Genomic DNA, 27,321 nt, shown 5'->3' with positions numbered 1-27,321 from the left:
GAGAGATCCCTAAAACCTTTTTGATATTTAGAATTACTAATAGGACTATGCTCTTTCCCAGGTTAAAAAAGAAAATACACAACTACGGCATTTTTTTAATGGTTTGCTCACAATTCAAAAGGGACAAGACATAACAGGAAAAGTAAAAATCAACTGTCCTTCCCTCTTCGAAAGAATCTAATAGGTAAGGGGTAAAAATAACACCAATACTTGCCATAAAAATATATAAAATCAAACCTAAATACTCATGGGGGGGGGAGGCTATCCTCTGGCCATGTCAAGAACAAAGATTAGTTCATTAAAGTTAACAGGAAGCTAGGTCAGAGGATATTTATTTTTTTTTAAAGTCTGGTCAGCGTGTAACATATAAAGCAGTTATTTAAATATTTGTGTAGAAATCTAACCAAACTTTTCTACTGTTCTTCATAAGAAGAACTTAGTAAGAGGTGTTTACCAGTTACACTATTTTCTATAATTAAACATCGAACCCATAAATGTGGAGTTAAGACATACAAACTTCCAGTGATACTTTGGGATGAGGCACCATTTCCTTTTCACCGAGTGGAGAAAGGAGAAAGAACTGGAATTTGAATTAAGGAAAAGGCAAAGTACGACAATCTATTGGGCGGGGGGGGAGACTTGAAGCAAAAAGAGAAAAGGGGACAGAGAGAACGCGGAGGAAGATAAACAGAAAAGAACGCAAACAAGAATGGCAAAAACATATCTGGATGGTTAACGTTGCAAGAGATGACAACTGGGAGGGAAAAGAAAATTAGCAACACCGAGAAAGTGAAGAAGCAAAGGTCAGAGAATGGTCTCGGGGCCAAAGAAGGTAGGGGACTGATGCGGGGCGGGAGGGGTTGGCAGAGACAGACAGGAAGGGCTCAGACCAGGCTGGCAGGGAGCAGGAGAAGCCTCCAGGTTTGACAGCAGTCCGGCCCTCAGCAGGGGGGAAGGAAGGGAGGAGGAGAGGGAGCGGCGGCGCCCAGACAATAGGGGCGGCGAATTAAGGGGAGGGACGCGAGAGGGGAGCGGGCCACAGAGAGACACCAGCGCGGGGGCGTCCCGGGCGGCCAGACGGGATCCAGGCGGCCTCCAGGCCCTGCCACCGCCGCCGCCTCTTACCGACTCGGCCTCCTCTCCGCACAGCAGCCGGACCGTCCGGGGCCAAGCCAGGGCACGAGCAGAGCGGCCAGCCCGGGCCTCCGCCTCCGCCTCCGCCCAGGCAGCGGCCGGGGAGGAAGCAGGAGGGGAGCGAGCTGGGGCCGCAGCGCCGGGTCGGGCCGAGGTCGCGCGGGAGGTAGCAGGTCCGAGCCCTCAAGCCCGCTCAGTGTCCGCTGCCATCGCCTCCGCCGCCGCCGCCACCGCCGGCCAGCCCTGATGCGACGCGGGGCCCAGCGACGTCAGCCGCCCGCGACGCGCCGGAAGCGGGACTGGCGCATCACGTGACTCTTGAGGGTTGGGCCCCGGCTGCGCAGCCGATTGGAGAGCCGCCCTGGGAGGCGGGGCTTTGCGGCAGTTGGCTGACGGCTAGCGGGAGGGGCCGTGATTAGCAAAAGAGAGAAAGCTTCAGAAGCCCATTAGTAGTTGTGAAGTGTTTGACCTTTGACAGTTGAGGACAGAGCCTACTGAATATTATTATCGTCGATTTGATAGGAAACAGGTTCTCAAACTCCTCAACCTCAGCACCTTGGGCAAACTTTTGTAAATGCACTGCACTCTTTCTTAGATATCCACCTCATTCCACAATAAAAATAGAGCAAATGGTTATTGACATAGTCAACAAACAGCTATTGAGTGGACACTGCGTGGAAGTTACTGTGTTGTTAGTACATTACATGACAACCGCATTCGCACAATTGTATTGCTCTCTATCATATGAGGTTCTTATAGTACAAAAGGCACATATTACTAAGGTGCATGCGTGTGTGTGTTGTGCAGCTGAGGAACCTATGGGTAAATGGATGTGACTTCCCCAAGACCACCCAGCTAAGGATAGCAGAGCTACTTTTGTTGTATATCTACCACTACCAAACTCTGTACTAGGCACAGGAGAAAGTGTCCCCACTGTAGGGGAAACTGACAAGTGAAGACATTCAAAGCAATGTTGAGATGAAACTCTTTTTTCTCTCTCTTTCCAATGTACCACTCTGGATCTCAAGCTTTCTAAATGCAACATTGCATACAAATAACACTTATATTTATCATGCTTTACAGTGTGGAGTTAAAATAGAAAAGTATCTCTCTTTAAGCTTTAATTATAGTGAGATTTGGTAATTTAAACAACTATATTCATATCCTTTTATTCCAGAGACATTCATTCAGCACTTACTATATTACTAATAGCTACTGAGCTAGACTGAGCATAGCGATATATAGAAAAGATATAAATAAGACAGTCTCTACTGGACATTTGTCTTGTATTGGAGTTGCCCAGCATCTGAACTCCCTTTCTATGTTTGGAAAATTTACCATCATGGTTGTCATTAGGGTAGTACACCATATATTTCCAGGATCTTCTGGACACATGGCAGGATTATACTTTCTGCTTTCCTTGGAATTATGTGTGGCCATTTGATTTGCATTGGCTAGCAAAATGAAATTGGAAGTGAGCTTTGTCATGGACAGCTAGTAGTTTTAAAAGGGAATTCACCCAGATTTCTGTCTCTGGCACAGTGATAAGCAATATTTGAGGTGGCAGCTGCTCTAGTCACCCAGATTCTAGACAGATCATCATGAGCACAGAACTCACTGCTAATCTACAACTGACATGTAGTGTAAGGAGAAAAATAAATATTCACTCTTTTAAGCTTTTGAGAGTTTGGAAGTTGTTTGTTACACAGCATAACCTAACACAAACTGATTGATACACCCCCCTTATGAGTCTTGGAGGCAGAGTCAACCTCCTACTAAATATAAGATGAAAATGTCAGAAGCTCCATTCCCTGTCTCCCTTCCAGGGAAAATGCTCTTCTCACCATTTGTTAAGAATTCACCCATCTTTTTTTTATAATATTTTTTATTATGTTATGTTAGTCACCATACAGTACATCCTTAGTTTTTGATGTAATGTTCCATGATTCATTATTTGCATATAACACTCAGTGCACCATGCAATGTGTGCCCTCCTTAATACCCATCACTGGCCTATCCCAGTCCCCCACCCAAGAATTCACCAATCTACCCTGAAACATGGTCCTCCCATTTTAATTGGACTTAATAAGGGACACCTCCAATAATACAACTTGAAAGAAAAAAATGGAAATGAGGTCTTATGTAAATGATTCCTGGCTTGTGAATTGTACAGCTGAGTATTTTCAGTGGACTTAATACTGGCCGCCAGAGGACACTTTGGAAATGGGGAGGGGAATAGTTTTAGTTGTCACATGATTGGGGTAGGGCACTGCTGCAATTTGGTGGGACAGAGGAGGGCTGCTAGACATCCTAAGGCATACAGTGCAGTCCCATATCTTGAAGAATTGCCCCAGGTCATGCATGACCTTGAATGTCCCTCCAAACATTCATGTAGGTCAACACCTTTTTCATAATTTTCTAACCCTAGAACTCAATTTTGCACCAAAGCACAAAGTATTCTGCAAGGTTTTAATACACACTCAAATTTTCCAGGAATGAAGCAACCATGTAATATGAGGGAAGATTGTTCATCTCTACAAACACGTCCAAGAGTTTATCCCGTTTTTAAAAATAGTGTCATGATTGGCAAAGCTACTCATAGTATTTGAGGCACTGATAGAATGTACCTGTATCACTCTGCATCCGTATCTGTTACATTCAAGGTAAATCTAAATTTTGATTCAAGCACTTGATGACTACATTATGTCTCTTTCTGAGTCATGGCTGAACACTTAAGCATTGAAATACATGTTATTTTTATTATAAATTATTTCCATAAAGTTTGCTCTTATGTTATTGTTATGCCATTATATTGATTTTTTAAATGTGTGTAGTTTGATTATACCTCCTACGAAGTCCAGAGGATATTAAATAATATTAACTCACAAAGGGGGCATTAAGTCTGATAAAACTGAAGAAAACTCATATAGGCTATCTTTGCCTCTTTTGACTATGTAGAGTCAAAGGTCAGGATTGGGGCCGGGATATAAGATATAGCAAAGTCTAGAGATGACTCCCCGGCCATGCAGTGAAGCTATGCATTGCTATGTCCCCTCCCCTCTCTCCCACCCAACACACCCCCCATCCAGATGGTTAATGTTAGCCATCAGTCACTTCATCACCAAATATAGAAAGAAAGAACTTACAGCTGTGTTTGAGTGGAACCAAACAAGCAGTGAGCAAATTATCTTGAAACAACGGTCCTTAGGCAGAAATCACTGAACTAAATTCCTCCAACATTAAAAATATAAATATGGAACCATTCTATCTCCTGGAATATTTCACAATTCTATACACCTATTTTAGGGGAGGAAAAAGTTACTACTAAATATCACATATTCTTTGTAACATACGAGACACAACAAAGCCATTTTTGTGTGTTTTTCTCTAATCTTGTAATCAGCACCAAAGAAGAAAATCAAAGCAATTTAAAGTTGTTGTTGTTGCTGTTGTTTAATACACTAGTTGAATAGAGACCTGAACTGTTGGAATAGACACCTACGGCAACTTTCTATTCCAGGTGCTTACAAGTAAGTCTTTGAAAATGGCACTAACCTCACTTCCTTCCCCTGCCAATGAACCTGCTTGTCTTGTCTGTCACTATGTCCCTTTTTCAACTGACCAGTAGTGATAATTGTTCCAGAATCTATCTCTAGGCCATGTATGAACAGAATGGAGAGATACAATCTCTCCTGTATGTCCACACAGCACACTGCTCACATTTCTAATGTAATTCCCATTGTGACGTAGGAGTTTATATGCTGCTTTCTTAGAACGAGTCAACCTTAAAGATGATCAGACATTAGAAACCACTTTGTTTTATCGATTTACTTTTACTGGGAGCTCATATGCTACTCAGAAGCTATCTGGCTTTCTGAGATTTTTAAGAATTTTTGACTTGGCAGTAGTGATTTTGAAATATCTGTCTGCTAGTAAAGGTCATACAATAGAAAAAAATTATGTTTCATTCGGCTAAAGCTTAAAAATGCAGCAAGAGATCTAAATGGTAAAGAAGTCCTTTTTGTGCAGACTGTCCTGAAACAATAGGATGACCATGAATTCGTCATCTAAGCCTGGACACTTATGAGAGTTAAAAACAAAAAAGAAAAGAAAAGAAAGAAGTGCTATTATAATTATACCAGAATAACAAGTAGATTCCTGGGCAGTCCCAGACAAATTGAGACATACCATCATGCTCCCTAAAGCAAGAAGGAATAATAAAGTGAAATAAAGTAAAGATACCCTACCTGCAAAACCACTGAAGATGGAATCAACCCTTGATTCCTCGGTGAATTCCCTCCTTTGCAATACCAGGACAGAGGATGGGCTTTTCTTTAACTTTCAGCTTCTGTGTTGATTCTTTGTACCTCCTCCAATTTTTGTTGTTATTTGTTGTTAACACTTCCATTAACCAAGCAGTATTTTTGAGCGTTGCTCCATCAATCACCTGCATTAGACCCACTTGGGCTCTTTGTTAAAATGCAAGTCCCTGGGCCCTAACCTGTGTCTTAGATTTGGGGATTAGGAATCTGCACTTTAAAAGCCATCCTAAATGATTCTTAACGTACACGGAGTTTCAGAACTGTGGTATGTTAGAATTCACTTGGTTGCATGAGACACAAAATAGAATGCAAACAGGTATAAGCATAAAGGGAATTTCTGCTTGGGGAATCAAGAAGGGATAAGTCTGCCTTCTGGGGCAGTTGGAGTCAGGGATCAAATTATCACATCCTTTACTCTGCTTCCTGTGGGTTGTCTTGACTCTCAGAATCCACATCTAAGCCCCCAACAGCCTCAGCCTTGTCGTCACAACATCTTGATGAACGAAAAACAAGTCCTTGAAGTCATTCTTTCATTGGCCAAATTAAGTCAGGTGACTGCCTGTGAAACAAGCATGATGGCCATGGGGGTGATTTGGACTGATGTGACATGGATCTGGGTCCCATCCCCCATCAGGCAAGTGGGAGTAGAGATTGGCCCAAACCTCATAGACTGAGAGATGGGAATGAGTGTGTCCTTTAAAGAAAATTGGGATGCTGTTCCTTGAAAGAAAGAGAACAGAAGCTGGACAACAAAGCAACTAATATTCATTGCAACTGGCTTCTACTGACTGTAACTCCAAATTATAACTTACAACCATGCAACAAAACTGAGAACATTCTTCCTGGTTTGCAAAACTAGAAAAGCAAGTCAAAGGAGAGGCAAATCTAGTGAGAGATTGACATAACATTGATGTTCCTGATTCCTTAGGTGTTTGCTATTAGAGGCGGTCTGAACACCATAGAAACACATTGCTGGGGATTGTTAAAACTGGGGGAGAGGGCACTTGGGTGGTTCAGTGGGTTAAGCTACCTACTCTTGGTTTCAGCTCAGGTCATGATCTCAGGGTTGTGATCACAGCGTCCTGAAATCGTACCGTGCTTAGGGCTCCATGCTCAGAGCAGTCTGCTTGAGATTCTTTCCCCTACCTCTTCCTCGCCTGATGTCCCCCGCTTCTCTCTCTCTCTCAAATAAATAAATAAATAAATAAAATCTTAAAAAAAAAACTGAGGGAGGAGACGGTGGGCAACAGAACATACCAAGTATACAGATTAATAGTGACCAAACAGCAAACACTTTCAACCTCTTCCTGATCATTATTTTCCTTGAGAATGGAGCTAGCCACAATTCATTGGCATCCTCAGATAAGGCAGACAGCGTGCATGCATTCTTTCATCATTCATTGGCTTGTTTAATCACTCAACAGATTTTTATAGAAATTCTCCCGAGTGCTAGAAACTGGGAAATGGAGGGCAAGAGAACAGGAAGAAAAATAAAACTAGGTATCCAATTCTAAGGTGACTTGCCATGATGCGGAGATGGATACAGAAACAACCATGCACAATAGCAATATTAATATTCAATTAAATATTAATCCTTTTGAAATAGACATATATTCCTGTATGTATTCTGACTCAGCAAATCAAGGAAGACTGCATAGAGGAAGTGGCATTTGAAAAATGCTTTGAGGATGATGAGTAAGCTTCAAACAAGGGTTCTATGCAGATTCTAAAATTATTATTGCCCTATAGTTCTTTATAGGTTTGATTCAAGCTTTGGCAGATAAAGAATATCATTCTACTTCTCTTTCCTTCCCACAAGCATTTATTGAACATCTGCAATGTGCCAAGGACAGTGCTGGGCCCAAGGAGCATAGTGATAAATGAGCCCAATTCCCGATCTTGAGGTATTTAACGGGGTGGTCAAGTAGACCAACACACACAAAGGTGCTTTGAGTACAATGTCCGTGTCAGTATACACGAATGTGTATCAGAATATGTGCTCGAACTAGTCACTTGCAATTGGTCTAAGTGTCTGTCCTCTTGGTTGGGACCAGAACAATACCAACATCTCCAAAGTAACTGCCTGACATCCCGATGAAAAGGTGCCCCTCTGGGGGAGGGAATGGTGGTGGGGAGGGGTAGAGAACTTGCCTGCACAAGCATTGCCATAGTTCCTTGTTTTGCTTCAGTACAAAATATTGCAGCAACACAACTTTGTGGTCAGGGGTTGGATTACTTCCTCTTTTGTATTTTTCTCAAACTCTGAAGATCATAGAAGGCTATACATTTAAAGGAAATCAATGCATTAACTAGTTTCTTGCTATTTTTTAAAATAGCAACTCCGGGGTACCTGAGTGGCTCAGATGGTTAAGCATCTGCCTTTGGCTCGGGTCATGATCCCAGGGTCCAAACTCCCTGCTCAGCAGAGGGTCTGTTTCTCCCCATCCCCCCTGCTTGTGCTCTCTCTCTTGCTATCTTTCTCTCTCTCAAATAAAGAAATAAAATCTTCTAAAAAATAATTAATTAATTTAATTAAATAAATAGCAACTTAAAATAATGAAGAGCTAGGGGTTTGGAATAAGACCAGGAGTTGTAAATTAAACCTAACACTATTACCAGAATGCTTGGGGACTAGGCACATCTCTGATTCTCCTTTCCTCATATAGAAATGGAAATACGAAATCTACTTCCCAGGGTTATAATGAGGATTAAACTCAATAGAACAAGTCTTACATGTTTTGCCAATTATACTTGATATAAAAATGTCAGGTGTTTCCTGATGTTTCTTTCTCACCAGTCGCAGGGACACACATTTTTAGTCATTGTCATCTCTGAGGGTGGTCTCAGTTTCACTCGCTGTGATTCCATGAAAACACACATCTGGGAACTTACGTTGCCTCAGCCCAGTATCTGCTGCTGGAGATTACGGAGACAAACAGAACACTGCTCTTGCCATCAAGAATTAGCATGCTCCTACTTAGACTTTATGATAGGGTTTTCACAAGCTAATCGGTCTCTTTCCATCCCCTCCTCTGCCTGGCCCCCTACATCTCGTTCTGTCTCTCTCCATTTCAATCTTTTTTAAAAAATTATTATCACTGTCATTCAAATATGAACCCTAAGCAAACAGTAAGGACATATCTAGAGCATTTTTGAGACAGGAATTCTAGCTGCAAGAAATCTTACATAAATCCTAAAAAAAAACCACACATTACTGAATTCATTTATGAGTTCTAACAGTTTTTTTAAGAATCTTTAGGGTTTTCTATATATAAGATCATGTCATCTGCAAATGGATAATTTTACTTCTTCCCTTCTGATTTGAATACCTTTTATTTATTTGTCTTGCTAGTTGCTCTGGGTAGGACTTCCAGTGGTGAGAGTGGCTTAAATTTACTGCTCATCCTTTCCCTTTTTGCACACATAACCTCCATTAATAGTGGAGGATGGGGCCTTCCGTGGAACATCCTTTTAAAAACACTGATTTCTAGCATGCAGAATAAAGGTGCTAAAGTCAGGTCTACCTAGATTTTAATCCAATTATTCATTGATTCTACAGATATTAATGGATAACCTATTATAGGACAGGCGGTATTCTTGATACTGGGTCTACAGAGAAAAGTGACAAAATTCTCTGCCTTCCTAAAGCTTACAGTCTAGCTGAGGAATGTATTTATCACTACAAAAAATAAATGTTGTGTGGTATGTGACATCGTGAGAAGTACTAAGGAGAAGAGTAAAGCAGGAGAAGAATAAGGAGATTTTGTGGAGGGCAATTTACTGAGTGACCGAAGTAGTTGAGTCAAGAGCTAAGGGAGGTAAGGACGGACACTCTGTGACTATCAGGGGGATATTCTAGGCAGAGAGAAGAGTGAACACAAAGATCCTGGAGCAGACGCAAGTCTGGCATTTAAGGAATAGCAAGGAAACAAGTGGGTCTGAGGATAAGGGAGCAAAGGGGAAGCTGCAGGGCTGGAATTCTGGCTCTGACGCTTCGTAGTATTGAGACAATTATGTAAACTCCCTAACCCTCAATCCTGCATGTGGATAATATTTCCCAGGGCTGTGCGAGGTTCAAACAAGATTGCATACATATAGTGTTTAGTACAGTGCCTGGTTCACAGGGAATGCTCGAACATGTTTGAGGTAATCGTTATTGCTTACAGGTTAAGAATCCACGCTTAGAATCTTAGCCCTACCAGCTCACCGTTTACTGGCTGTGTGACTTTAGGCAAAGTATTGAACTCTCTGTGCCTCAGTGTTCTCATCTGTAAAATGAGGATAATAACAGAGCCTCCCTCAGGGAGTGGATATGAGGATTAAATGTGCTAATATATGTAAAGGAAGTAGAACAGTTCCTGGTGAATAGTAAGGGCTCCATAAAGTGAGAATGATTATGATCATTAATGAGGTCCCAATATGTTCCAGATCAGTAAAGGAATAGACCAAAAAGTAAGGTCTTTTTGATGTCAGTCTTCTGGAAAAGGGGATTTGTGAACATAGCTAGAGCACAGGGTCTTAAAGAAGTCAGGAGAATTTTTTTTTTCTACCTCCTCCAGAAAACATGAGCCAGGGCTAGAAAGAGGAGGATGAAAATAGAAAGAATAGAGATGAGAAGGAGAAGAGCTCTGGATTACAAGAAAGAGGGTACCAGAATCTCAGAACAGCTGTAGAGCAGAATGGTTATCTGGTAAATGTAGGCAGATGTGACCAGATGCAGTCTGGAATAAATGTGCCTACATTCTGAGGACAGCAAGAGACCCTAACCAAATCGACTGCAACAACCAATGGCCCAGAAACTAACATGTGTTAGGACTATGTATTAGTTATCTCTTGTTGTGTAAAGAGTTACCCCAAAACTTGGTGCCTTAAAACACCACTTATTATCATATAGTTTTTATGGGTCAGAAATATGGACAAGGCTGAGCTGACTTCTCTGCTTGCGGGTGTTCAGAGGCTGCAATCAAAGAGTTAGCTGGAGTTATGGTCATCTCAAGGCTCAACTGGAGAAAGACCCACTTCTGAGTTCACTCATGGGGCTCTTGGCTGGATTCCCAGCGACTGGACTAAGGGCTTCAGTCTTGCCCTGGCATTTGAGACAACGCTTCACATTCTTGTTTGTGTGCTTTTCCAACATGGCCGCTTGCTTCATCGAATTGTGTAAGCCTAGAAGGCAATAGAGAGGCCAACAAGACAGAAGCCGTAGCCTTTTGTAACCTAATCGTGGGAGGGACAACCCATCTCTTGTGTCTCATCTATGCAGGAGAAGCAAGTTATTCGCTTCAGCCCACACTGAAGGGGAGGGGATCACACAAGGATCGTTGAGGGCCATCTTTGCAAGCTATCTACCACAGACTAGATGCACTCTCCCCCGACAGCTTCTGCTGCTAGGGGCATGTTCTACAGAAGATCCTACCTTTGGCATAACTTCAGGGAGAAAGGGAACCTCAAGAAAGAATGAGATGAACTTTTCTGCCAGGTTGACCAACTGGGTGGGGGGCGGGGCGGCTTCAGAAGAAAAACTGTTTTACAGAAAACAAACAAGGACTGCATCTTGTACATATGAGCTGAGGATTCATTTATCTCTCACTTCTTTTATCTCATTTCATTCCCCAAGGCATTCTGCAAAACGTATATTGTTACTCATAATTGAAAGAATTGCAGCTCAAAAAGGTTAAGTCTCAAATCCAAGGTTTCGCAGCTGGTAGGCAGACTGAGTTGAATCTCAGTCTGTGTAACTCCAAACTTCACACCTTTTCCATACCCAATGCACCTTAGTGTTGCTAGAACGTATTTTCTCTTTATCATTTACAGTAGCAGAGATTTTTAGGAGCCCACCGACAGCAGGAAATTCTTTGAGCTCAGCTAAAACACAAACGTAACATGTAAAATGCCACCCATAGAGTTTCCTGTAAAACTCAACGTTTGGTGAACCAACATATTGCCACTACAGACAGTTTCACAAAATCCAGTTCCTGGTGTTGAATAGTATTCTGAATTTAACAGCATCGGTGCATTATCACCATTAAACTTAATTGATTCGGACAGAGCACAGCTATGCACTACTATACTGAAAAGGACCAGAGGATGACAAGAAAGAAGCGTTGGCTTCTCCGGAAGTTCTTCTTATGTTCTCACAGTGGGGGTGAGGAGATAGCTCAGAAAAGCGTCCCTCAAGTGACCATGATGTATCCAGCTGGCCCGATTTGTGGGCTGCACGTCCCCTGCTGCTGGTCCAGGAAACTATTTTGAGTCTTCACCATACTCCTGGGTGTGAATGCCACTGATGAGAGCCCAACAGGAAGTGTGACCTCATCCTGCCTCTCAGTCTCTGGTTGCGCAGGCTGTTTTTGAAAGAAAACAAGAGCAGTCATAAAGCGGACTTTCTCAAGAACTACATGCCCTTTTATTCTAGGAAACGGCCAAAAGAACAGGAGGCCACTGAAGACCAAACTTCTCTGCAAACTCCCGCACACGGTGATGTGTGCAGGCATCTGTTAGAAGGAGGGAATGGGATTTCCCTTTATTACAAGACTTCTCTGTACCTGTTGACACTCTGACTTTATTTTCAGCTGAAGAACCGCTAAGTCCTGGATTTCTCCACTGTTGACCAGAGGAAACTTTGCACGTCAGTAATTCTTCTATTTATCAATAGGAAGAGGAAACTGGGACCTCCCTCTGGAAAGAACATGTACGGACAGGTTATTCTGCAGAACAGATGTGTTACTTTGATGGAACTGGTAGACGGAATGTGTTTCTTGAGAAGATTTAGAGCTGTTACTGAAGGCTTTTTCAGTGTTACTAACATTCGATTAACTGTTAGTATCCTGCCTGTAGCTTGATACAAATATTTGTAAGATATAGCAGTAAAACCTTGCTTTCTGCCACAGGACATGTTGGTTTAAAATTAAACTTAACGCTCGGGGAAAGCTAACAGGGTCTAATGTGGGCTGCACACTTCAGATGGGGATATTGATCAGAAATCAAAAGGACCGTGGTGAACTATTATATTATGGTGCAAACAATATTATTTTATATTCCAAATGAAAATCGATGAATGTGTGCTTTGAATTAGAGATTTTCCAAGGAATGCCAGACAGTTCTCCTGAGTTCTCTAAAGGTCTCTATAAGCTAGGATCTATATTTTCTAAAAGGTGTGGCATCTGATATATTGAAAGTATCAATTTGGAGCTGTAGGATTATCCTGGTTTGATTTAATGTATGACAACTGCAAAAACAATCCATTACTAGTTATCACATTTTATAAATGTGGATTGAAGTGGTAAGTCAGAAAAGAATTTCGTCCTACCTCGCAAGGTTATTAGGATAGCGATGCGTAGAAAGTGTCAGGTTGATCTATGTGGTGAGTTTATATGATCAAAGTCTACATAATTAACACGCTTGGACATGTTTTAAATTTGTAATTGGGAAAGTCAATTTATATGTTCATGAGAATTGCATTTTGAAATCTGCCTGGTGGTAGGCTATTTTTAGTGCAACACTGCTTGTGCTGCTTGGGAATGTCCAGGCTGTCAGCCTCTACTAAAGACCGCCAGCCCTCGCTATGACTACCTGTCAATCGTTCGAGGTGTTGCACAGAAGACTGACACCAATCCCCAAGCGTTGCTTGAAACTTGATAATGAGGGCGACGTGTGTTGGACGACGAAACTACAAATACACTTATTTGGAGGGCTCTACAACCCAATCTTTTTTCTGAGTTCTTAATCAAATAATTCACTTGGTTTATTTATTTTGATGACAAATCAACCACGTAAATCTAGCTTTCCCAAATAAAATGTTGTTCTTATTTCCAGAACAAGATTATTGGGATGCACTCAGCCAGACAATGGGGAATAATGCAAAATCACAGACAGACACAACCTCAGTGGTCACTCGTTCCAGTCTCCTCCTTCAGTCCTAAATCTCTGTGTCATCCAGTAAACAAGTCTGACTGGTGCAATTAGTAGATGCCATCTGTTTTGGCATCATTTTTCTATTTTTAATATATAATCCACCTTTTTTTTCATGGCTCTTTCAGAAAATCTGTGAAGTTTGAACAAGCAGCCTTCCCAAGATGTACCGAATATCTCAACTGATGTCAACACCAGTGGCAAGTAAATGTAGGAGAACTGCTATGCGCAATTATCTTTTGAACGATTAGACTTCTTTTAGCAATTTCCTTGCTTTGATTTTGCTGATACTCATACCATTAACCATCTGTCAGTAGCTTGTGCTTCTTAAGTGCCAGTGTTCACTTTGGCAATGATTTTGACTTCATTTCTTTCCTTGAGAGAAATGTGGTATTTGTCTTTTTAGTAGAAAAAAAAATCACTGGTTTTTTAGATGCCTGTGCATAAATATGAAAGGAGATTGTTTATCAGCTACTATTAAGATGCAAAACTGTCTATAAAAAAATACTGAATGATTTTGATAGCTACTTGCAGGAAGTAAGGGCGTTGTTAAAGTGGTAGTGGTTTCAAGTTTCTTCCTTCCTCTTGTCATTTTCTCCCCAAACCCTGCTTCTAACCCCTCCCCCCGACGCACACACCTACAATTTATGCCTTTCAAATCAACCAGCCCTATCTGAAAGCCTAAACTTTGTCTTCGATATTAATCATCCACAGTGGAATCAAGTTTCACTGAACCTATTAGAAGTGTTCACGCGTTACTGTGTAAAATCCTGCTTTAGAGTTTAGAATATTAATTAACTGTACTTTCCTCACCTGAAATCTGTTGCTATGCCTTTGGTTAAAGTGGATTGAATGAATGGATGATTTTTTGTCATTAAGAATATTCACAGGCTTCATACGTTGGAAAATCATTTATAGAAAACAAAACAAAACTTAATTTTTTTTTCTCCACTAATGTCTTCTGCTCGTTATTTTACAATAGAAGTGCCTTAAAATGCCCTAATGAGAGATGGTCTAAGCAGATGATTGAATTCCTCAAATTACTGAGTAAGCTAAAATAAGTAGCACATTGGGTCATTGATTTTGGTTTTCTACGGCTTCGCACAAGATGCTTTCTTCCTCTTTTTCATGATGAGTCAGTTTGATGCTAATGGTTTATTATTGTCTCATCCTCCACTAAGAAACCTCTAAAGGAATGTTGACTGAGAGAAGAAAAAGAAGATAGAAGCCCTTAGATTATTTCTGGCTCCCCATAAAGGCCTGGTGACAAGTTATGTTAGTCCTGATTCACTGGATGGCCGCACCAGTTGGAATCTCTGCGGAGCCTGGAGCTATTCATACCTCCTTTGACGCCTCCATTATTTGCAGTCGTGCATGTTGGGGAGGTGGGATAAATTTGGGCTTCTCTCCTGTTTGCTGATGCAGGTTCTTCTGGCTCTGAGAGAAGATACCCTGGAGAACTGTCTCCCACATGTGTTTTCCCAAGGTATTCCATGCGACTTTTCTCAAGACAAATCAATCATGTTTCTTCCTGTGTGTCTTACTTCGTTTTATTCCTGGTTTAAAAATACTAGTTTTAGCTATCATCCAGTTTTGGTATGGGCATAAATCTTTAGTCCCATGTACATACAAAATGAAAACTTGCCTAACCTATAATGGAATTGGAGGGGGTGGCTGTGAGTGTGGGAGCAAATGTGAATTGTTTGGAGAGTGGAGAAACTGCTGAACGCTGATGAATAGTTACTTTTTCTCAAGTTGATGTTCTTCTAAATATACCTTACTATCTCTCTTCATAAGAGCAACACGATTCTACACCAATGCCCAAGGTGGCCAAATTCCATTCTCCGCAAAAACATGTAGGGTCTACCATTTTATTCCAGTTCTACAATGAAGTCTCTTCTTTCCCTTCCTTCCTTTTCTTCCTGTGTCTTCTCTCTTATTCCTTACGCAGTCTCATTGATGTTTTCGCTAGCATTTTGTAAAATGTGCCAATGGTATAAAGGAATCATGCATTGGTGTTAGAACGTGCCCTTCTTTGTAAATTCTAGGCCTCTTGCTACTGCCAAATGAATCAGCCAAGGATAAACAAGAAGGCCATGTGGAACGAGCACATGCTTTAGAGTCAGACAGACCGGGGCTCGAATCCTAGCTCTGTCACTCACCAGCTATTATAAAATGTCCAAGTTATTTGTCCTTCTGCATCTACAGTATGATGAAGATTACAATACTTAGCTTTTGGGGAGGTTTGTGAAAAGTAGATAAAGGAGGAAGTATGAGCCAGGCCCATAGTAAGTTTTCAATAAATAATATCCATTCAGAATAGTATTTTACTAACTTCAGTGCATGTATTAATTGTGGACAGCTTTCTACATTTAAAACTTCATCAGAAGGCTCAGTCGGTTAAGGGTCTGCCTTAACCTCAGGTCATGATCCCGGGCTCCTTGCTTAGTGGGGAGTCTGCTGCTCCCTCTCCCTCTGGCTGTCTCCCCCTTGTTTGTGCTCTCTCTCTCTCTCATGCTCTCTCTCACAAATAAATAAATAAAATCTTAAAAGAATAAAAATTAAATAAAACTTTATCATAAATTCAGTAGAGCTTGTGGCATGAGGTAGCCTTTCAATCACACAGGCGTATGATGGCTTCGAGATTTTCCCAACTGAGTAGGAGACTTCCCTGGATACCGAAACACAAACTGCATGATCATTTGTGTGGCTGACCTAGAGGGAAATTGGCAAAGGCCAAAAAGATCTCTGTGTGTTCACCCTGTAACTCATCTGTGTCTGGTGGCTGCATAGTTGTAATTTATCAATCACAGGGAAAGGGTAAAGATACTGCAATTGGAGGGCTATTCAAAGAAAGGGGGTGGAGACTATAAGCTTCCAACATCCCAGATAGGCTGCTTTGCAGTTTTTCCATCCAAGAAAATGGATTAATGTCAAGGGTGTAGTTGCATCATATGGTGAAAAGACTGATTAGCCAGAATGTTTTCATCAACATGTTTAAAACAGAAAGAGGCACGAAATGCCCTGTCGTTTAATGCTCTCACTCATGAGGAGATGAGGCCCAGAGTAAGAGTGACATTCTTAGGGCGGCAGAAGTAACTGGTAGCCATGAATGCAAAGAGGTATTTTCCTTCACAGTGGCTTTTTGTGGTTTTGGTGGGACTGGATGCAGTGGATAGAGGTGTAAAGGGTGTTCCTTCTTCCCTCTTTAGTTTTGCCCGTGATTTCCTGGATGGTGACACTTCCTTCGAATGCTGCTCCGTAGATCTCCTGACAGCTTCCCACTTCGCCTGTCGCCGAAGTCCCAGACTCCTCTCCAATGGCTACTACACTTGGACAGAAGACAGTTTCCTCTGTGACAAAGATGGCAACATAACTCTGAGCTCACCCCAGACCAGTGTTCTTTACAAGGAGAATTTAGTTAGGTAAGTAGAGGATATTATATAAAAGATCTGAAGTCCAATCCACCCACTAGTTATTCATTCATTCATTTGTTCATTTAGCAATGATTTCTAAGACCCCATTACTGCTCCAGACTGTGGAAGCACAAAGACTAATACGGGGCAAGGACAGCTGACATGAAAACAAACAAATGAGATGAAGCAATGTGGGTGTGGGGGTAGAGGTCTGAACAGAATGCAGAGGAGGAGAAGAGGAAAAGAAGCCAATTTCATTTGGGGAGACAGGTTAAAACAAGATTCCTAGAGATAATGAAGATTGATTTGAGTCTTGACAGATGTAGGATGTTAGCTAAAATAAAAGTAGCAAAGGAGACTTCCAGAGAGGGCTGGAAGACCCTGCACCATTTGGGAAATGTCAGGTGGTTTGGCAGGGATACAACTAGGAGTGGAAGGGACAGGAGAGAAGACTGAGCAGACACAGAGGCTGAACGGAGAGGCTTCCAGTCCAGCTGAGGGCATTGGTTTTTGTTCTGAAGGTAGAGAGGAGCCATTGACAAATGACAAATGACCAGATTTATCCTTCGTACGTTAGCACTCATCACAATGTAGAGGATGGGCTGCTGGGAGTGTGGATGGGTGAGTAGTCAAAATCTTTCAGAAAGGCAAACCAAATTATGTCATCACCATGCCCCTCCCTTGACATACCCAGTGGTTCATCTTTGCTCTAACATCAAATTCCAACTCTTCATGTAACGTTACAACAATGGAGAACCATTCAAGATTCTCCATTCCCTGCCTTAATTTTACCTCTCCAGCCTCATTTCCTAGCGTGGCCAATATGAGACTTATTTGTTCTTCAATGAATAGGTCAGATCATCCTCTGCAGCTCAGTAGTCTCCTCTCCTCAGAAGCCTCCCTTGACTCCTGATCAGCAATGTCCTTCCTGGTGCTGTCAGAGCAGCCTCCAGTTAATTCCATCAGAGCACACATCCCCTACCTAGCATGGTAATGCAGAGCAGAGACGATGGAGCCAGGCTGCCTGGGTTTGCATCCCACTTATGACACTTACCAGGTGTATGGCCTCAGTCAAGTTGCTTAACCTTTTGTGCCTCAGTGTCCTGATCTGAAAAATGGGGTCACAATGTATTTCCATCACAGGGCTGTTCCAATGATAATTTATGTGAACCAGGAAGAAAGACATCTGGTGCGAGATAAGCTCTATGAAGTCGCTAGCTTCATCTGCATAGTTCTTGTCTCTCTCCTGTACTGGACTGTGAACTTTCTGTACCGAAGGCTTTATTTTGTATCTCAGTATCTTTGATATTGATCCAGGTACCCGGAACACACAGAAATTTAAGAAACTTCTGTGGGATTAACAGAGGGAACAAATAAAATGAGCTTTGCAGATCTGAGCTACAGAGACGGGTTCTATGCACCAAATCTCTTTCACTAAATTCTTGATTTTGAACCAAAGGTGGCTGCTATGCTTTATGCTTCATGCTACTTTCATTCCTCTCCAGAATATTTAGAAAGAAAAAGAGAATCCGCCGCACCTTTTCTAATCTCTTCAACCTCAGTGCCTCTAAATCCTGGCTGCATGGAAACATCTTTAGTGATGTTGACTCTTCCCTAAGTGAGGACACCTGGCTGGAGGGGGTCAAGATGCTGGACACGCACCACTGCAATGAAATTGGTGAGTTGGAATCTCCTTTCCACAGTGAAATATCATTTGCAAATGGGCGGTATCAACCATGTGATCCTGGACCAATATAAATTCCAGAGATGACCATCGTTGCGTAGAAAGGATGGGCCACATTTTTAAAAATCACCTAAAGTTCTCTCCACACCACTTCTATGATGCAATTACATATGGGTTCATGTCATGTGTTATGCAAAATAGCCTAATTTAAATGTGTAAATTATTAAGCTGATAATACCCGAAAAATGTATTTGTACATCTTCAATATACTTTCTCTACATGGGATATAGATGGAGAAAAGACACTGAAGTTGGGGTCCAAGCCCCTGGTATCGTGTAAACATACTATGTAATACACATAATACAATAGTAATATATGTACATTAGTATATTATACATTAATATATGTAGACACATTAATACATGTATAGATACACCTGTATGTATATAAACACAATGATGTGAACTCAAAGTATATCTTAAAGATTAAATGGGACAATGAATGTCAAACCTAGTTCAATAGTTCAATCCCTGGTACTCAGTGATTTGTAGTCACAGTTATTTTTATTATTAGAATGGAAACAATTGATATTTATTGGGTACCTGCTATCTGCCAGGCAGTGTGCTAGGTTTGGAGACACAAGAGTAAATACGAATAACATAACCCCAGCCTCTAGTTTGCTGGGGCGGGGGCATGAGTTTTAGACCTTTGTCAAAAAATTGCACAAACAAATATAAAATAATTATGGTAAATGCCATGGAGAAAAAGTATACGATGTAATGGGAGATTTGACCCAATCAGAAACTCAGGAAAGTCATCCCCATGGAAGTGGGATTTGGGCTGTTTTCTAGAAAATAGGAGGGGCTTCTCTGGGGGAAGGGGGAAGGTGAAAGTATTCTGGACTCAGGAGACAAAACAGCTAGGGCGGAGGAGTCTAGGGAGTAGGTTTCCTGGGTGAGGGAAGACCACACGCATGTTTAAGTTCCTTAGGGACGTAAGGGGCAAGTCAATCTGGAGCTTCAAAGGACAGTGTGAGTTAAAGCTACACATCCCGGAGTCGCCTCACTCTAGATGGCCCCTGAAGCCGTGGAATGAGTGAGAGCGATTAGGAAGAGGATAGAGTTGGCCAAGAGGGAGTCTAGAAGGGAGCATTTGAATGGGTGAATAGGACAGGACTAGCCAGCAAAAAGGATTGAGGGAGGCATCCAGAGAGGTGAGAGGACAACTAAGTGCTGTGAAATGGTAATCAAAGGAAAATAGTGCTTCAAGAGGGATGGGGCAGTCATCAGTGGCAAATCATGCCCAGGGATTAAACAGGATGACAACCAGGTTCATTGATCTGGAAGTTATTGGTGGTGGAGGGACGGAGGCAGAAGAGAACCAGGAGGAGGGCGAAGAGTGTGGGAAGTAAGGAAATGAAGGCATGGGGTTTTGGGCACCCTTCAAGATGTCTTCTAGAAAGGAAGGGGAAAGACTTGGTCCCTCACACACACACATTCCACTCTGGTCACACTCATCCACTCTCAGTTTCCTGAAAGAACCATGTTCTTCCACACTTCTGTGGCTGTGCTCATGTTGTTCACTCTGCTGGAATTCATTCATTCATTCATAAGATTTTATTGAGGGCCAGCTATGTACCGGGCACCATTTTACACACTGTGACATAGTGGCAAGCAAACTTGTTCTCATGGAACGTGCATCCCTATGGGGGGAGACAGACAATACATGCGTTACATAGCATGTTAAAAGTGGGAAGCGGTGGGTATTGCAGGTTTAAGTAGGGTGGTTAAGATGGCTGCATGTGAATGACTTCTGAGCATTGACTTAGAAGTGGGAGGGAAGCATCTAGGAGAGGAACCATCCAAGCAAAGGAAATGCCAGCACAGAGTCTGGACTAGGAGCATCCCAGAGCTGAATGTGAGAGGGGAGGAGAGAGGATAGGATTGCAGAAGTACGTGGCTGGGTGCAAGTGAGGAAAGACAGGGACAATGGGAGGCCAGTTCAAAAGCTTTGCCTTCTACTCTGGGTAAAAGAACCCATTGGAGGATTTTGATCAGAGGAATAACATGATTCCATCTACACATCGACAAGATATCTCTGGCTGCTGTGTTCAGATTAAATGTAAGGTAGTTATTGGGGCAGAAGCAAGGAAACCAGTTAAGACGCTGTTGGAGTGACTCAGTGGGGAGATAATAGTGGCTTGAACTAAGCAGGTAGAGGTGAGAAGCAGTAGGATTCTGGATACATTTGAAAGATAGTGCCAACAGGGATTTAAAAAAAAAAAAAAGAGCCAACGGGATTTGCTGATATGGCCTTAGAGAAAGAAGTCAAGCGTGTTTATTTATAAGCTAAGTACTTTACATTCTGTCTTGTTGATTACCTTGTTTATATACATTATCTTGTTTAAATATCCCCAAACCCACTAGGAAGTAGGTCATACGATCATAATTTTTATAATTATGGTGAAAGTGAGGTTCAGGGTTAAGTGACTTGCCCAAGTTCATTTAGTTTATAAACAGCAGAACTGGAATCCAATGTGGGTCTGTCTGGTTCAAAAACCCAGTCTTTGCTTTAGTGCCAGTAAGGATGTTGCTTCTCTTTCCAAGATGACATCCAGCATACACCCCATAGCCCAGGCTCAAAGAGCAAGCAAGAGGAGTCACATAATATAACAATACAATAATTTAAAGGTATAGTACTTGCATGTCTTATTATTTTTCTCATTCTACTTCCTGGGCAGAAAACACAATGCTACATTCATTTTTTAAAAAATTTTTAAGTTGTGGGAATTACAGATTCATGAAAAGTTGCTAAAAATAGTACAGAGAAGGCCTGCATACACTTCATCCAGATTCCCTTGCTGGTTACCACTTACTCAACTATACACAGTAATTATCAAAACCAGGAAATTAACATTGACACAATATGATTATGATTTCACCAGTTTTTAAATGTGTGGGTGAGAGTGTATTACTAGATCAATTTATTTATTTTTTTTTTAAGATTTTATTTATTTATTTGACAGAGATAGAGACAGCCAGCGAGAGAGGGAACACAAGCAGGGGGAGTGGGAGAGGAAGAAGCAGGCTCATAGCGGAGGAGCCTGACGTGGGGCTCGATCCCAGAACGCCGGGATCACGCCCTGAGCCGAAGGCAGACGCTTTAACCGCTGTGCCACCCAGGCGCCCCTACTAGATCAATTTAAAAACAGAGTAAGTACTTGTTAAATGAAGACATAATTCTTATACAAACAAAAGATTAATTAAATGGAGTGTATCCTAGTTCCCACAATAACAAGGATGTATAAACAGGACAAAGAGAAGAGAAAGAGGCAGGGAGGTGGGGGATGAGCCTGGAAAGATAGATTGAAGATATATTTGGAGAACCTTCTGTGCCGTGTTGAGGAGCTTGGATTTTATCCTACTCAATCAAAAGAATCTTAGAAGGCTCTTGAGCAGGGCGATAACATAATCAGATTTGAATTTTTAAAGATTACCTTGACAGTAACATGAAGGGAAGATTGGATGAAGGGTACCAAGTGGGAGCTCAGGGCAATTAAAACCAATAGGCAGACAAAGGAACATGGATCTGACAAAGGAAGAGATTTAACGAATGTCCTTCAAGGCAGAGAATGGACAGGTTGGTGAACGACTGAATAGAGTGTTGAGACGTGGGAAGAATCAAAGAACACTGGGGGTTGGCAGGAAAAGTTCAGCCATCACGAAGGCCTAGAAGACCGTAGTAGTGAAGTGATAAGGAGAATAGGCGTTTGAGATGAATGGGCTTGAATTCGAGTTCTGAAACTATCTTTTCCAACCTGAGTGTTCTTGGGCAAGTTAATTAACCCTCCTGACCTCCATTTTTTTCACATATAAAAGAGGAAAACACTAGCACATAGAGTTATTGTGAAAATGATATGCATTAATTCATGAAACGTACATATTAGTGGAGGGGCTGGTATTCTGCTCAGGACTTATTCGTTCTAAAGAGTCAAAAAAAAAAAAAGAACAGATATGAGTCAAGAAACAAGACAACAAATTGTATTTCACATGAACTGAATTTGAGGCACCAATGGGAAGTGGAAAGATAGCCAGGCGAGGTTTGGAAACATAATAAGGGCATTGCAGCACAATAAAGGACCTTAAGATACTGCTTTGGAAACCAATAGGAGGAGTTGTAGAGGTCTCTGGAATAAAGGGGTTTATCTACTGATAATGTAAATGAGCAGAAAGGGGAGTTAAGAAAGGAACTGAGGAGGTCGAGTAGAAGCTCCGATCATAATTTCCCCTAACAATAATGAGGGTCATGGGCCAGAGTTATTCCAACCAATCCATATATTTTTTAAAGATTTTATTTTTTTATTTGAGAGAGAGAGAGAGCACAAATTGGGAAAGGGGCAGAGGGAGAGGGAGACTCCCCACTGAGCAGGGAGCCCCACATGGGACTCAATTTCTGGACCCCAAGATCATGACCCAAGCCAAAGGCAGATGCTTAACTGACTGAGCCATCCAGGTGTCCCCCAACCAAAGCATATTATGTACACCCCTCTCTCCAGTGTCTGTGAAGGAGCATTATTCGTGTGTATGTGTGTGTGTGTGTGTGTGTGTGTTAAGAACACGCAACATAAAACCTACCCTCTTAGCAAACTGTTGTCCACAACACAGCATTAGTAACTGTAGGTCCTGTGCTATGCATTAGATCAGCTCACTAGGATTTATTCATCTTGTACAGCTGAAACATGGACTGCGGAAACCATGTAGTATTTCTCCTTCTGTGTCTGAATTATTTCATTTAGCATAATGTCCTTTAGGCACATCCATGTTGATGAGGATGTGGAGAAAAGGGAACCCTTGTGCACTGTTGGTGGGACCGTAAATTGGTCCAGCCACTATGTAGAGGTTTCACACAAAAAATTTAAAAATAGAACTACCATATGATCCAGCAATCTCACTTCTAGGCGTGTACTCAAAGGAACTGAAATCAAAATCTCAAAGAGATATCCTCACTCCCAGGTTCATTGCAGCATTATATATGCAGTATATTTACAAATACAATGAAGGGGGGGTAAACAGAAGGGAGCGAACTATGAGAGACTGTGGACTCTGGGAAACAAACTGAGGGCTTCAGAGGGGAGAGGGTAGGGGATTGGGATAGGCCGGTGATGGGTAGTAAGGAGGGCATGTATTGCATGGTACACTGGGTGTTATACGCGAAGAATGAACCACGGAACATTGCATCAAAAACTGGGGATGTACTGTATGGTGACTAATATAACAAAATTAAAATTATTAAGAAAATACAATGATGAATGGGGAAAGAACATATGATATATACATATAATGGAATATTAATCAGCATTATTAAAAAGGAAATCCTATCATTTGCAACAACACAGAGAGAATATTATTGTTATCTCTATTTTATAGAGAAAGAAGCTAAGGCAGATTAGATACTTTGTCTGGGGTCACACAACTAGTAAGTAGCATAGCCCAGGTCCCAACCCAAGAGTCTGGAGCATACGCTAACTACGCTATACCCAGGAAAGGTTCTCTGGGGAAAATTTCTCAGGCAGGGAACCAGAAGAGCATGTCATAGAAGAGGAGAATATAAAGAAACGGCTAATGGTGTACAGCTTAAAAAAGAAGTCAATTCGAGTGTCCCATAGCCTTGAAAAAGTTTCTGATAAATAAGTTATATAAGGAATCTTTAATCAGAAGGCAACATAGAGGTCATTTTATCTACTCCTGGCATCCCTGGCAGATGGGCACAGATGCCTACAGTAATAAAGAGCACGAATTACCTCTTAATTGAGATATAGTTCTCATACCATTAAATCTACCATTTTAATGTGTGCAATTCAGTGATCCTTAAAAATATATTCACAAGGTTGTTTGTGCAACCATGATCACTTTTTTAAAAAAATATTTTATTTATTTATTTGACAGAGATAGAGACAGCCAGCGAGAGAGGGAACACAAGCAGGGGGAGTGGGAGAGGAAGAAGCAGGCTTATAGTGGAGGAGCCTGATGTGGGGCTCGATCCCATAACGCCAGAATCACGCCCTGAGCCGAAGGCAGACGCTCAACCGCTGTGCCACCCAGGCGCCCCAACCATGATCACTTTTTTAAAATTTATTTTAATTCCAGTATAGTTGATATACAGTGTTAAATTAGTTTCAGATGAAGAATACAGTGATTCAACAATTCTCTGCATTACTCAGCACTCATCATGATAAGTGTACTCTTAACTCCTTCATCTGTTTCACCCATCCCCCCACCACCTCCCCTCTGATCACTATCTGTTTGTTCTCTATAGTTAAGAGTCTGTTTCTTGGCTTGTCACTTCTGCTGTTGTTATTCATTTGTTTTGTTTCTTAAAATCTGCATATGAGTAAAATCATATGGTATTTGTCTTTCTCTACTGATCTCACCTAGCCTTAAATCCATCCATGTTGTTGCAAATAACAAGATTTCATTCTTTTTGATGGCTGAGTAATATACCAGTGTGTGTGTGTGTGTGTGTGTGTGTGTGTGTGTGTGTGTGTGTTTCCCACATCTTCTTTATCCATTCATGCACTGATGGACACCTGGGCTGCTTCCATATCTTGGCTATTGTAAATAATGCTGCAATAAACATAGAGGTCCATGTGTCTCTTCAAATTAATGTTTTTGTGTTCTTTGGGTAAATACCCAGTGAAGTGATTACTGGATCATAGGGTAGCTCCATTTTTAATTTTTTGAGGAACCTCCATACTGTCTTCCACAGTGACTGTACCAGACAACCATGACCCCTTTCTAATTCTGGAACATTTTCATCACCCCAAAGGGAAACCCCACACTCATTACCAGTCACTCCCTACTCCCCATCTCTCCTTCCCACCCCAGCCCTTACAACCATTAGTCTGCTTGCTGTCTCCATGCATTTGCCCATTTTGGACTGCCATGACTTTTTAAGGCTGCCTCTTCCTCTCACTGGTAATGCTGTTGCAACAGTGGCTTGCCTATGTTGACCCATTGGGTGCTTTTTGAAAGTTTCCATCCCTTGGTTCTAGGCTGGCTTTCCCGAGTACATGAGCAAATGTCTTCTCAGTTCTAAAGCAACATTTCCCAAAGTGTGGGCTTGGTTGGCAGACACCTTTAGGACACAGAAGTCTTGAACACCGGGGCCCCTGGGTGGCTCAGTTGGTTAAGCATCTGCCTTCATCTAGGGTCATGATCTCAGGGTCCTGGGATCGAGCCCCATGTAGGGCTCCCTGCTCAGTGGAGAGTCTTCTTCTCCCTCTTCCTCTGCTCCTCCCTGACGCCGCTTGTGCTCTCTCTCTCAAAATGAATAATAAATCTTAAAAAAAAAAAAAAGTCATGAACACTGGATCTCGCAGTGACAGAGAAGCTGTGGTCCCTTTTCCAATTCTCTCAGTCCGTCCAGCATAACCAAGGAGAAAGGCTCATTTTAGAATCTTGGTAGCTTTAAGATTCAAACTCTTGCTAGTCTTTTGTTTTCACCAAGTTCTTTTAACAAAGAACAGGCTCAGAGCTTTCTGGTACAACTGTATTTAGGGCAAATTAAATAAAGTCTCATTTTCATTGTACTCAGTTTTACATTTACTTTCTCTTTATGGCATTTAAGTGATTGACATAAAGTTTCCTTCAAGGTAAAAGATTTAATGAAACAATTTAAAGAAAATATTAAAATTGGCTAAGAGTAGGCAGGCTCTGGGATACGGCAAAAATCAGGAAAATGATGCTTGGATCCTGGAAGTCTGGGATTCAGTGTTCTAAAGGCAATGTTTCACGTATTCAGAAATTAACGTCTAGTTTTCCCATAGTTGCCTCCTGGAAACATGTCCAAACAATTGTAAAGCAATTGGACCACAGCAGTGCTGCACGAGTATGAAATATCTTGCTAAAATTCGCATGGTTTCCAAATATCTTCTAAATATAACAAATCAAACCACCCCCCCCCTCCAAAATCAGTAATTAGGCAAACCGGGTGCACACAGGACTTTGAAATCCCTCATCTCTGCTGTCAACTGTAATCAAATCTTCCCCAGACTTCTTGTTTTCCGGATTTACCCAAGGCCCCGTGACTTTTATCAGCAATTTATTTTTCTCTGGAAATGTTGCCTCGTTAGAAGACTCAAGAAGAATTCAAAATTAAATTGTTCTGCTGTTTTCTCTCTGGGCAAGGGATGCAATCAAAACTTACTTCCCCTGACTTTCTCGTGCCTCATTTTTCAGACTAAAAAGGATTTTTATTGGTTGCCTATTTTATCCTTAGCTCACCCCTTCTGCAGCTGTGTCTAGACACCTTCCTCATCAGCTGCAATTCATTTTTTAGCCATGGCATTTTGCAGCTCCCCAGACCCCGAGACTGCAGTTCGGGAGACATTCCCAGGGCCTATGAGTCATACTGAAAGAAGATAAAGCATTCTGGCAGGGAGGACTGATCAGGACTGTCCGCTCCACTTCTGCCAGTCCGAGGAAAGAAAGGCAGGACAACCTCAGGCAAGGCTTCCCAGCTTGAGGTCTGTGGTTTTCTCCAGAGCTAATGCCTCTCCCATAAATACCTTTGATGGCAACATCTGTATATGGCTTTGTGTTTCCCTCCACGGCAAACAATAATGCCCATTCTATATGCAAGGATATGGAAATACGCTCCGAAGAAACAGACCCTTTTAAAACAGAAGTGAGCTAGATTGAATTTAAATAAACCGGGAGAAACAGAATAGAACTAATATCTTCAAATGTGATACAAAAGAGCTGTTTGCTGAAATGTTATCTGCATTAGGATCCTCTTGTTTATTGTTAAGGTTGGAGACAAAAGTTAAATGTCATTTAAGGAAAGTGTACATTGG

General features: G+C 41.7%; 2 protein-coding genes across 15 annotated transcripts in view; one reads left to right on the top strand and one right to left on the bottom strand.

Annotated features, from left to right (window-relative positions):
- The window catches only part of PHF20L1 (PHD finger protein 20 like 1), a 79,323-nt gene extending 77,897 nt beyond the window's left edge, over window positions 1–1,426 (bottom strand). For 3 of the 4 annotated variants that reach the window (XM_040625549.1, XM_040625551.1, XM_040625550.1), the window contains exon 1: window positions 1,126–1,426. The gene's annotated coding sequence lies outside the window, so the exon portion shown is untranslated. The remainder of the gene's footprint in view (window positions 1–1,125) is intronic. The other variant, XM_040625552.1, reaches the window with a different exon arrangement.
- Window positions 1,427–11,787: 10,361 nt separating this feature from the next.
- The window catches only part of TMEM71 (transmembrane protein 71), a 30,229-nt gene continuing 14,695 nt past the window's right edge, over window positions 11,788–27,321 (top strand). For 3 of the 11 annotated variants that reach the window (XM_008684151.2, XM_040625733.1, XM_008684150.2), the window contains exons 1-5: window positions 11,790–12,147; window positions 13,496–13,577; window positions 14,793–14,853; window positions 16,580–16,792; window positions 18,289–18,461. In XM_008684151.2, coding sequence (XP_008682373.1) covers window positions 13,532–13,577; window positions 14,793–14,853; window positions 16,580–16,792; window positions 18,289–18,461 — 493 coding nt within the window. In that variant the 5' untranslated portion in view covers window positions 11,790–12,147; window positions 13,496–13,531. Of the gene's footprint in view, window positions 12,275–13,495; window positions 13,578–14,792; window positions 14,854–16,579; window positions 16,793–18,288; window positions 18,462–27,321 lie in introns of all 11 variants that reach the window. The other 8 variants (XM_008684152.2, XM_040625734.1, XM_040625735.1 and 5 more) reach the window with 7 other exon arrangements.

The sequence above is a fragment of the Ursus maritimus genome, unplaced genomic scaffold, assembly GCF_017311325.1.
Source record: "Ursus maritimus isolate PB19 unplaced genomic scaffold, ASM1731132v1 scaffold_9, whole genome shotgun sequence".
In the NCBI taxonomy this organism is placed as follows: domain Eukaryota; kingdom Metazoa; phylum Chordata; class Mammalia; order Carnivora; family Ursidae; genus Ursus; species Ursus maritimus.
The sequence above is the reverse complement of the archived record's forward strand: the minus strand, read 5'-3'. Positions and strand labels throughout refer to the sequence as shown.